Genomic DNA, 13,235 nt, shown 5'->3' with positions numbered 1-13,235 from the left:
AGCGCCAGTGCATGATCTTCCCGACCTAAAACCTTGTTTTCTTCTGCTAATGTTATAATTTCATTAAGTTTGTTTGTTATCAGTTTGATTGTTAATTTTAATGTTGTTTTTAATAAGTTAATTCCTCTGTAATTCTCCGGGTCCGATTTGTCTCCTTTTTTGAAGAGAGGTATTAGGATGCTTGACCTCGATTCTTGTGGTATTCTGTTTTATTCTATTATTTTTTGTATTAGTTTCAATAGTTGTTTAGTCAGATCTTCTCCTCCGTATTTTAGGAGTTCGTTACAGATTTTGTCCTCTCCTGGTGAGATTCTATTTTTTTAATTTCGTCAATGCTTCCTTTACCTCTCCCTCCTTGATGTTTATTTCTTCGTTTTTCGTAACTTCAGGTGTTGATGGTTGTTCATTATCGCCACCTTTAGCAAATAGTGATCGGAAGTAGTCTGCCCATGTTTACTTCTGAATGTGTTTCGTTTTTATTAATATATTCATCTCTTTCCTTTGGCATCTCTGATTTTTCCCCATACTTCTTTTTATGTTTCGTTCAAGTAGTGTTCCATCTGTTTTAAGAAGCTCTACCAGTGTCCCCTTTTAGATTTAATTCAAAATTGAAAACACAATACAATTTTTAAATAGAATAGCACAGATCAATTTAGCACAAATCTAGTGAATACAGCTGTTTATTAAATTATCGAAGCCATTATAAAAGATACAATATCAAAAGTGAATAGAACTTAAGATATTTAGATTTAAAAAAAAATTTGTATCGATTTGAGGATTTTTAACTTTTATTAAGTTAATTGTTAATTAACTCTATTGCCCTTAAAACTTTTTGGGTACAAAGGATCAAAATTTTAAGAAATTTTATTATTTGATTCGTTTTACTTGTAGTATTTTTCTTAATACACTTTAAATACTATATACAGTTTAATGTGAATAAATTATAAATTAATAAAACTGTTCTAAAAATTATTTTATCTACTCTATGTCATATTATTATGTATAAGTTTTTAGTTTGTGAAAACTGTCAATACAGATAGCAGTGTGTGAAGGGTTTAAAGTGTGCGTGAGGTAACAATGTATTTTAAATGGGATTTACTTTTTCGCACTGTTTTTGGCACACTTTCATATAATCAAAACCCTCAACTTTCGCGTTGTCATGGTGATGACAATATGAGCAATAAATTACAACAAAACTTTTGACAGTTTTGTGGTTTGAAAGTAGTTAGAATTTTTAAATGTCAAAGTTCTAAAAATTGTAGAACAGAAACTAGTTTCGGTTACAAGAGTTACAGTTTTTTTATTTGTTTATCGTAGATTATTTTTTTCACCTGTCAAATTCTGACGTTTTTGCTTTTTCAGCCAATCACCACGCGTTATTCTAGCCAATCATTGAGTGTAATACTGATAAAACAGCCTCTTCCTTGATAAAACAGTCTCTTCTCTGATAAAACTTAAGGTACCCTAAATTTCACATAATACGTTACGAACGACATTGGAAAATCTCATATTAGTTATAAAAATTGTGTTTTTAATAAATGTTCATTTTCGATTTAAACAGTTTTTTTATGTATTAACAATATAATAAATAAATTGGTTTATTTTTAAATCATAAAATAATTTATCTATAACCTACTTAAGACATTGATCCTAGTTGTCTTAAAAATATTTCACAGATGCCCGTATTTACTAATAATACATATTGGTTCACAAAATAATCTTTTCAAATACCACTCGTCCTCTAAATTTTACTTGATAAATTTAGAGGACTCGTGGTATTACCTTTGATCAAACATTGTATGAAACTGTGCGTGAAGTACTTTTTGCGAACTTACGCGAAGTATAGCACTCGCTCCGCTGTCGCTCGTGTTCTAAACATTGCGTGCTTTCGCAAAAAGCATACTTCACAAACTGCTTCATAAATAACTGTTTAAAGAATTAAAAAAAACTTACCGATGACAATGGAAGTCTCGCTCCTTTGCATTTCTTGCATTGTGATGGGGATTTCTTGCTTGACTTCTTTGTACCGTTAATGTAGTCTGGGCATGCACAGAGCACAAAGGCGGGCGTTAGAAAAAATCCTCCCGGTGCTCGTATGCTACCATATAACCACGGATCTGCGTAACGCATTGAACGTGAGAGGGCGCTCTCTCCGTCTACTCTACTGCTCTCCCCCTAAAACACAAAAGTAAATAGTGAATATACGTGCAATGTGTTCTCTAATAGGAAAATACTGTCGACTTAAAAAATACTTATTAAAAAAAAGTAATATGTAACTATCTAATCTTGTAAAAGCCTAAGAGCCCGTTCGCATAAGAGGCGCTTAAAGCGCGATTTGATAACGCGCGATTTGATAACGCGCGATTACAATTACATACATTTTACTTGAGACCGTTCACATCTCCACGCGTGTTTTAATGACTTAAAACGCGCGTTAGCATGTGAACATGTGTCTCAAGTAAAATGTATGTAGTTGTAATCGCGCGTAATCAAAACGCTTGTTAAGCCCCTCTCATGCGACTATTGCGACAAGTCACGCAGTCTCTCCCGGTCGTTTATTGATATGTAAACATTAAATGACGTTTAATACGTCATATTTTTTCATATCTTTTTTATAATAAACTTACGTGCATATATATTTTTTAATATACGTGCATATATATCATATATTTTTTAATTGTAAGAAGTACACACATCAGTCGGACATTCTTACAAAAAATTTAAGAAGTTTAAACGTTTACGGTCCCTATAATGTTATGTATCTTTTGGCACTGAGTCATAAACGTATTTTTGATTTTATTTTGTTTTTCCTATATGGCTGTAAAATTAAGTTATAGAATGACTAGATTAGGCTTGTAACCTTAAATGTCTTTCTTTTTGATTGCCTACATGCCTGCCTTACCGTGTGGGGTGGGTATATAGGTAATCAATAATTATTAAGAAAAAAGAAAAACCCTTGAATGAGAAAAGTGTGACCCTTGTCCTTATCCCAAAATTTTTATTAAGATTAATTTAGCAAAAATTCACTTTGAAAATAAAATGTTTATTATATCTATTCTTAACAAAAAGGTCGGTCAGACTTAGATAACCTTAACCTAGATTACTAATTAGATAGTTTAGATAAGATATATATTATGTTTATGTATGTACTATTTACTTTGTTTCTGGCCGCATGGTCTAATCCTAAAGCCAATAAAAAAAAACTTACGTGCATAGAAATCGGCATACTTAAAAATTTGGTCATTTTTTATGTCTCATATTACCTAAACCTGTTAGCCGATTTAAGTTATTTTTTGAATATGTTATAGACTGATTCTTTTAAAATACCACTATAATTATATTGTTGCTAAATAGGTAAATTTTCATTGTATACCGGGTGTACCAATCAAACTGTGTTTTTTCCCAAAGTTTGCATCACCGTGTGGAATATTCTAGCATTTATAAAATACTGAAATTAAAAGCTAACTATAGCCTCAGGTTCTCTTAACATTCTGTTTTTAGACTCGTTCGTTTATGTTGGATAATAAAAAAGTTAGGTACTTTAACAACTAGACATGCTCTTCATCAATACACGGTGCTTCTAAATAAGTGCGACAAACTTTAAGGGGTAATTCTATATGAAAAAATAATGACAGTTGGCTTTATAAACGTATGTCCGCAATAGCCCAATAAATGACCGTTTTGGAGTGTAATTTCCAGGGGGAAGTCCGAATTGCATGAAAATTTGGATTTTTGTTCTACTTACCCTCCACTTCAAAGTTGAATTTGTGCCTTTGGTTGCTTTTACTTGAGGGTGACATTTACCCCTTCTCGGGGGGTGAAAAACGCGTGTTTAAAATAAGGCCGGAAATGGGTAAATTAACTTATTTTAAGCACCTTTTGTTCTATAAAGTTTTTTACGTAATTCAATACTTTTCGAGTTATTCGCGATATAAAATGTTGATTTTTCGACAAAAAAACTACGTTTTCAGACCGTTTTTCCCAAATAACTCAAAAGTAAATATTTTATCGAAAAAAATATTTATAGCAAAAGTGTAGCCCATAAAAAAAACGAAAAAATAGTGTACCAGTAAAGTCTACAAATTGAGTAGAAGCAAAGTTGTAGCTCACGAAAAATACGTTCTTATTCGTCTAATTCCAAATCGAATAATTCAACGCGAAATCACCGAAGAAAGAAGCGTTTTTCGGGAAAACCTTATTAATATTTTTAAAGTATCGAAAAAAAGCTTATTATTTGTTTTTACAAAAGTTTACAGCATCAAAAATAAACGAGTTACACTGAAAAAGAAAGTTGGTGCATTTTTTTTGGTAAAAAAAATCGTGAAGACCTCCCTCTCTTTGGCACCCTAAATGACATTAATCGTTTGGCTTTACCATCTATTTTAACTGTATGTGTATTGTTTATATGATCTGTAAGTTTGATTGGTTTGAAGTGCTTATTTTTAAAAACATTTGGTTTTATAGTAAAAAAAAAAAATTTCTAAAAACTTTTGAAAAATTTCATTTTTTTAAAATAACTTAAAAAGTATTAGTGATAAGAAAAATCGTAAAGAGTAAAAAAATGTAGGTTTTGCTATTATAAATATGCTAGTTTGATTTTGTTTCTCCGTAAGACAAAAATTGGTTAAGATATGGCTGTTCAAAATTTGCATACACTCGTGACTAGTGACCCTTTCAAGCTTTCTCAATTATAACCATTTTAAAAATAAACACTTTAAACCAGTGAGACTGACAGATTATATAAAAAATAGATAGGTAAGTAAATTGTTTGTAAAGCGGTAGCGATTAATTTCATTTGGGGAGCTAAACACGGCGAGATTTTCATGATTTTTTACAAAAAAAAAGGGGCCAACTTTATTTTTAGCGTAATTCGCTTATCTTTAATGCTAAAACTTTTGTTAACAATTAATACAAAGCTTTTTATAAACACTTTAAAAAAGTTGAAGTGGGCTTTTCCCGAAAAGTGCTTAATTTTTCGGTGATTTCACCTTGAAATATTCGATTTGGAATTAGACGAATAAGAACGTATTTTTCATGAGCTACAACTTTGTTTTTATTTGATTGATAGACTTTACTGATACACCATTTTTTTGGGTCTTTTAAAAGCTACACTTTTGCGAAAGATATTTTTTTCGATAAAATATTTACTTTTTGAGTTATTTGCTAAAAACCGTCTGAAAACGTAGTTTTTTGTCGAAAAATCAACATTTCAATGGCAAATAACTCGAAAAGTATTGACCTACGTAAAAAACTCTATAGAACAAAAGTTACTTAAAATCAGTCAATTTATCCATTTTCGGTCTTATCTTGAACGTATGTTTTTTCACCCAAGAGAAGAGGTGACTGTCACTCCCCAAGTAAAAGCAACCAACGGCACAATTTCAACTTTGAAGTGGAGAGTAAGTAGAACCTAAATCCAAATTTTCCTGCAATTCGGAGTTGCCCCTGAAAATTACACGGTATCGCCGAATTTCTCGTTCATTTACTGGGCTACAAATGTTTAGTTTCCGAGACACGGGATGTTGAATTTTTTCTTACAAACTGACGATTTATTTATTGCTTTAAAACCAGTTGAGATATGCAAATGAAATTTGGTAGGTTCTAAGAGATAGATATTACGATTTTTTGACATAAAATTAAGAATTTTATATTCACCATTAGCGTGCATACGGGTAATATGATAAGCTTCAGAATAACTAAACCGATCTAGCTAATTTCGATTTTGAAACACTTGTAGAAATCCAAGGAAGGTTTAAAAGGTGAAAAAAGGAGATGGACTTGTAAATAAAATACTAAAAACAACAATATTATTTTCATAATATACAGTTATAATAAACTCCTTTACATTTACGTCACTAAAAACTACAGCTATCTTCGCGTCTATTTATTTTTTAAGTTGACAGCGAATAAGTTCGAATCCCTAGTGAGAACATTTTTTATTTTTGAGGTCCCAAACTTTTTATCTTTTATTAGTATAAATCTCATAAATAATTAAAAATTCAATCAAGTTATGAAACAAGTAACCAGTGTATATCTTCCACAGTTACTTCATATTTAACTTGTAATTTTTAAAGCGATTACTTTTATCGCTACCCAGGATAATAATGATAATGAATAAACATAAAATGGTAATGAACAAAATAGACTAAAATAAAATGGGCGATGTTCTTTTATCAAAATCCAGTAGTTTTATTTTTTACAATATAATAATAATCAAAATTAAGTAATTAAATGTTAATTAAAATTAAGATTATTTCATTCATAGGACATTCTGACCAATATAAAGCTATAGAAATGAAAATTAAGGTGATAATTTTTGATAATATCCCGTCGTCAAGATTAAAATTGGATTTGCAGAGAACTCAACATAGAATTGCAATTAATAGTGCAAATTTTAACGATAAAATCAGCAATAAAGTTTTTGAGTTGATTGAATTTGATTCATTCTTTGAGTAAATTTCTACAAGAATAAAAAACCGCTAAACGCCGTAAAAATGAGTGGCGCATAAAATATTCCAGCTACAAAAGATCTGATATGAATATTACGTGGCGCGAAAATGGATTTTCATTTGATGCAAAACAAAATTCTAGTTTTATTTTAAAAGATTTTTCCATAATATTTGCTAAATTTGAAGTAAACGCGCCACAAAAGAGTAACTTTGATACAGTTTGAATTTTTAAACTCTTTTGTGGCGCGTTTACTTCAATTTTAGCAAATATTATGGAAAAATATTTTAAAATAAAACTAGAATTTTGTTTTGCATCAAATGAAAATCCATTTTCGCGCCACGTAATATTCATATCAGATCTTTTTTAGCTGGAATATTTTATGCGCCACTCATTTTTACGGCGTTTAGCGGTTTTTTTATTCTTGTATCAGGAGTTTTTCAAAGTTTTTTATAAATTAAATGTATGAAGTTGAATGCAATGTTCCCCTATTACACGTCAAGCTTTATAAATGGTCATCTTTGTTGCATTATATCCCAAATGATCTAGTATCCATCGAATGTACACTAGATTTTTTTCTATTCGAAAATAGATTAAAACAAAAATATTGAGATGGCCGGTAAATGAAGTCGGATTGCCCGTTGCCAGATCAAATTTAGCGTCGTAACCACTACAACTACATAAACCATTTCGGGAATAATCGTTAATTGGATTATACTTTTGAAGCTTAATAACTTCTAAGCGGCTTAACGGATTTTGATCAGTAAACATGAGTCTGAAACGTATTGACCAGTAGTATCTGATGGATCTAAGGTCAAGTATGATAACTGAAGCTATTACAGGAATTATTGAGCTTGAGAAACCGTTTTTCCCACAGGAAATAGATTTTATCATACTGATGAAGCCTATAACCTAAAAAATTCTAATTTTCCCGGATATAAGGTATACACCGTTAGATTCGTCTTGAGTCCTTCTGGCGCAATTCGTAGGTTGAAATGTTGAGTAATTGTCGAAAAACCAAAATTTTCAAAAGTTTAGTTTTTCATTTTTTCGGCTATACTGAGCTGTGTGTATGTCTGATCCTGACGGATTAGATACCATTTGAAAGCTTAAGTCAATACTATTGATTTGATGTATTTGCGGTTCTCCTGCCTCTTCTTGATCCGAATATATATACCTCCAAAAAATATGCCGTTTTGTACCTACCAAGTCCTATAGCTGGATTTTGGGTGGTCAAAAGTCACAAACTACACCGGTTCTAAATCGGCCCTGACCCCCTCTTCAAACACAGAGAAAAAATATCAAATCGGTTTAACTTTCAAACACACATACATACATATCCACAAACATTTTCCCTTTTTTAAATAAAAATTGAGTCACATTTCTAAGCTCTATAACTTTTGAATGGTATAACCGATTTTCAAAATTAGACATGCGTTGGAAAGGTAATGATCAGTTCTATTAGAAGCCGCAAAGGTTGGACTTTGAATTTCGTGTATATAATAGTGTCGCGTGTAGGGGGTGTATTTCTGCGCCACTGGCGAGAACTGCCGTTCTCTGGTAATTTTTTCGATATAAAACTAACAGCTTCGATAACCACTAAATCGAAAACTATTAATTTTATTAAAAAAATGTATAATGAACATTTTTTGCTTATAATTAATGTTTTTACCAGCATTTGCGGTCAAAATATAATAAAAAATTTCCACCCTCGAGATGAGGTGGCAACCACCCCATGGTAAAAGCGTCTTTCTGCATCATATAGATTTTGATCCTTGGACTATCCACTACTTATTGTCAAATTTTCAAGCAAATCTATCCATTCTGTAAAAATTGCGAAGTGAAAAATTTCAGTTCTTGGACTAATTATACATTTGGAGCTCTATAACTTCTGAACGGCTTACCTGATGATGATCACTAAACATGAATTTGAAACGTATTGACAAGTAGTATCTGATGCATCCAAGATCGAGTATGATAACTGAACGTATTACAGGAATTATTGAGCTTGAAAAACCGTTTTTTTCCATAAAAAATAGATTTGATCATACTTTTGAAGCCTATAACTTAAAAATTCGAATTTTCCCAGATATGACGTATACACCGTTAGACGCGTCCTGAGTCCTTCTACAAACGCTCAGTTATTGGCGCAATTCGTAGGTTGAAATTTTGAGTAATTGTCGAAAAACCAAAATTTTCAAAGTTTAATTTTTCAGTTTTTTGGCTATGGCGAGCAGTGTATATGTCTCAGCTTAATTGCTTAGGTGCCATTTGAAAGCTTAACTTAATCCTATTGGTGTGTTTGCGGTTTTCCTGTCTTTCCCTGAACCTAAGATATATATGCCCAAAAAATATGCTATTTTGTATCTACCTAGTCCTCTAGCTGGCTTAAGGGTAGTCAGAAGTCAAAAATTAGACCGGTTCTGAATCGGCCCTCACACCCTCTTGAAACACAGAAAAGAAAATTCAGATCGGTTTAACTTTTCCACACACATACATACATACATACATACATACATACATACATACATACATACATATCCACAAACATTTTCCATTTTTTAAATAAAAATTGAGTCATATTTCTGAGCTCGATAACTTTTGAATGGTATAACCGATTTTCAAAATTAAACATGCTTTGGAAAGGTAATTATCTGTGCTATCAGAAGCCGCAAAGGTGAGGCTTAAATTTTTGAAATTTTTGGGAGTTTTGGGGACGAGAACGAAAAACAGGCTTTAAATGGGAAGGGCCGTAAAATCCACACCCTTGGACCAAAATTGATGGTTGACATATGAATGGACGAGTCTTTTCCTAAACTTTAAGAAGGGATTTGGCCCAATTTTCAATTCAGTCAGGTTTAGAAAATCGAAAATTTCGTGTATATATAGTGTCGCATGTAGGGGTGTTGTGCGCCACTGGTGAGAACTGCCGTTCTCTGTGGACATTAAATTTAAAAATAACATCAATGACATTCAAGAAGAATACATTTAATTTATCTTTTTCTACGACTAATATATTATAAAGTGAATAATATCCTTATATTATGTAGTTTTTGCAGTATAATGCTATATATGGATTCCCTTAAGGAATAATGGCAAATTTCCTTAGGGATTACTGGTTCTTATTCCCTAATGCATTCTACCAACAAACTCAAAAGTGTCAGAGTCAAAGGCGTAGAAATTAGTATTGGTATATTTAATATATTTAGATCATAATAGGGATGGATGAAAATAAAGGGTTTTTATTTCGATACTGATATAAGAATAAGCTGCTGAAAATAACAGCGTTTTTGGACTACAATGTCAATTAATTTCCTGCATTCTGAATTTAAGTTCGTGGTATTGTTTGGCAAGATCGGCAACAATTCTGACAAATCTTTCTCTATCCTCTGCGGCTGTAAATAAGGATTAAGTATCAAAACCCATCCATTCTGTGATAATTTTCAACCGCGAACATTTTCTTCTACCTGGACCACTGCTTTTTTAAATTTTCTCCTTTATTCTATATCTGTATAATTTACTGGGTTGGGATAAAGTATGGAACCAAGCAAATATCTTTGAAACGAAAAGAATAATATTTACAAAACTTTTCATGCAAGTACAGTGACGCAAAAGGCATCTGTTGTCATATTTTTTGTGACTATTCCACTTCTGGTTTCACCGGAAATACCATTAACTTATTTAATTTAAATGGGACACCCTGTATATTTTTCCGGATTTTAAAAGAACTTGTCATTTTTAATTCATACATATCAAATTTGGTAGAAAAAAATTGTTAAAAAGTGTCTGTAGATCATTTTTTGTATTAATACAACGCAGTAGGAAATAAACGAGTACCATCTAACTGTAGACTGTAGACTAAAATTGTTGTTTACATGCACTGCATGACTTTTTGAATTTAGTATAGTAGGTAAAACTGTTACTGAACTAATTGACAGAAATAAGTAGTATTAAAAATGGTTCATTTAAATGAAAAAGAACGTATTGTAATATTAATGATAATCGATATTGATGGATTGGACGTAGAGGATTCATAGAGTAGTCCGCTCGTTCTCCGGACCTTAACCCGTTAGATTTTTTTCTTTGGGGTTATCTAAAATCACGTGTTTACGTTAGGCGACCAACATGCTTGCAGGATTTGAGACAAAGAATAATTGATGAATGTGAACTAATACGTGGAGAAATCTTGCAAATAGTGACTCACGAATTTATTTATAGGCTTTCACGTTGTCAGGAGGTGAACAGCAAACATTTTCAACATTTGAAATTATTTTTTTTTATTTTTAATATCATTGGTTTAACGTAAATAAATTAACCTATTTTTTAACTGTAAAGAGATTTATTTCTTGTTTTAATAGTTTTTTTTCCAAACTTGGTATGTATGAATTAAAAATAACAAGTTCTTTTAAAATCTGCAAAAATATACAGGGTGTCCCATTTAAAGTAAATAAGTTAAGGGTATTTTCGGTGAAACCGGAAGTCGAGTAGTAACAAAAAATATGGCTTCAGATGCCTTTTGCGTCACTGTACTTGCATGCAAAGCTTCATAAATATTCTTCTTTTCGTTTCAAAGATATTTGCTTGGTTCCATACTTTATCCCAACTCTGTATATATTTTCTTGATAATATTAATAAGGTCTGTATCATGACATATTTTACACAATACTGCATCGTTAGCGACATAATCTGTTATTGGGATTTTCACGAGTCTTCTAAACACTCACACCTTAAAGGTCTGTAACCTCATAGCTCTAAAGTTCATTGTCCATGCGTCTGTCCCATATTAGAGAACAGACTGGCTGTATGTGTATATATAAAGGTGTTTTATTTTAGGGAATGCAGATCTTGAGTATTTGATTAGAGTTCAGACTTCAACATTCTGGCATTAACCCTTAAGTACTAACACACCGTCTCTCAGACGGCATCGTTTGTTGAAAGTGGGATATTTCCCTTCCTAGAAAAATTTGAAGGTCATCCGTTTATGACTTTTCAAGTTGGGTTGTTATTTACTAGTATTGAATTCGGCAATTTGCTGCAGGTTGTTATTCGAAAGATATTTAGACTCAAAGTGTGATTTCCGTCTAATAGACGGGGTGTTAGTGTTTGTGCCCAGTTCGTCATTAAACATAATGTGCCCCAGTTCGTCAAAAAGTTCAAATAAGGGGATAAAGACTATGAGGAAACTCTTTTGAAATGACTTGATGAGGTAGAAGACGACGTAAACGAAGTGGGATCAATTTGTGATGAAAATGTTGCCACTGACTACCATTGCTACACTGTACAAATTTTAGTGCCTGTCAGTTTTTTTTTGTTTTAATATTTTTAAAAAAAATTTTTATTTTCATATTTATTACTCTTTGTTTAACTCGATTATAAATTTTTATCAAGATTCTTTAATTTGTTTCATTTTTATCACACTTTTTTTCAGGAATAAAAAGTCGCACAGACAATCCTTCCATTCTTGTTATAATGTTTTGTATTTTAATAAATACATAAAAACTAGATCAATTACTGTGTTTTTTAGATAAGTAATACTTTCAGTAAGTCATCGAAATATTTTTTTGCATTATAATATTTAACAAAAGAAAAATAACCAGTAAAATGTGAAACCCGTCTGTCAGGCGGTTAGTTAGTGTTTGCGCCATTGATGTAAGATGTTAGTACTTAAGGGTTAAAATCTCTTGTTCTGTGGCGTATTTTCCTAAATAAATAATTTCGTTGATTGTTTTGATTGTGACTCACAATTTCTTTACATAAATATAGTTTGATAGGCTTGTTGTTTCAAACTTGCATCTTCCTTTTATTTCTTTGCTGAATTTTCTATAACTAGCCTTTTCTCTTCCACTGTACATACCACTTAGGGAATTATCATACCTTTCCCAAAATATACATGGGCAAAGCAATTGTCAATATCGCCCGATAAGGAAATATAATGAATTTGGTGGTCCATATCGGCTCTGAACTGAAGTGGACGATGAATTAACTGACCCAATTGAAGCCGGCAATGGAAAGACAGGGGGATTCCTTGAGTCATTTTTTTTTCAACCTGATCATGGTCGAAATATTAAAAAAAGTAAGAACTAAAAAAGGATACAAAATTGTAGAAAAACAACTTAAAATAATCTGCTATGCGGACGATGCAATACTAATCCCTCAAAGTGAAGATGATTTACAACGTACGCTGCACCAATTCAACATAATCACCAGAAAATTCAACATGTTAATTTCCTCACAAAAGACAAAATGCATGGTTATAACAGCAGATCCAATAAGATGTAAATTGGAGCTGGAAGGTCAGATAATAGAACAAGTGATGAAGTTTAAATACCTAGGCATCACACTATCTAGATACGGAAGGCTCGAAACAGAAATGGAAGATCAAGTGAATAGAGCAAAACGAGCCGCAGGTTGCCTGAATGACACAATATGGAGAAATAAAAATATCTGAAAAAAAATGAAAGGCAGAATTTACAAAACAGTCATCAGACCAATAATGACATACGCGGTAGAAACACGACCCGACACAGAGAGGACAAAAAGATTGCTCGACACATCGGAGATGAAAACCCTTCGAAAAATCGATGGTAATACTCTATGGGACAGAGCCAGAAATACAGATATACGACGGAGATGAAAGGTGTATAACATTATTAACTGGGTAAGAAACAGAAGAATAGAATGGAATGACAACAAATAGGATAGTCAGAACAGCGAAAGACGGTTCCCCAATAGGAAGACGATCAGTGGTAAGACCACGAAAACGATGGAACGATATCTTACTAGAGGTA

At 32.0% G+C, this 13,235-nt stretch overlaps 1 protein-coding gene across 2 annotated transcripts in view; it reads right to left on the bottom strand.

Annotated features, from left to right (window-relative positions):
- Positions 1–13,235, bottom strand: part of LOC114329403 (uncharacterized) — a 620,236-nt gene that overhangs the window by 33,456 nt on the left and 573,545 nt on the right. For both annotated transcript variants that reach the window (XM_050655973.1, XM_050655975.1), the window contains one exon: positions 1,954–2,175. In XM_050655973.1, the coding sequence (XP_050511930.1) occupies positions 1,954–2,175 (222 nt within the window). The remainder of the gene's footprint in view (positions 1–1,953; positions 2,176–13,235) is intronic.

This window comes from Diabrotica virgifera, chromosome 7, assembly GCF_917563875.1.
Source record: "Diabrotica virgifera virgifera chromosome 7, PGI_DIABVI_V3a".
NCBI classification, from domain to species: domain Eukaryota; kingdom Metazoa; phylum Arthropoda; class Insecta; order Coleoptera; family Chrysomelidae; genus Diabrotica; species Diabrotica virgifera.
The sequence above is the reverse complement of the archived record's forward strand: the minus strand, read 5'-3'. Positions and strand labels throughout refer to the sequence as shown.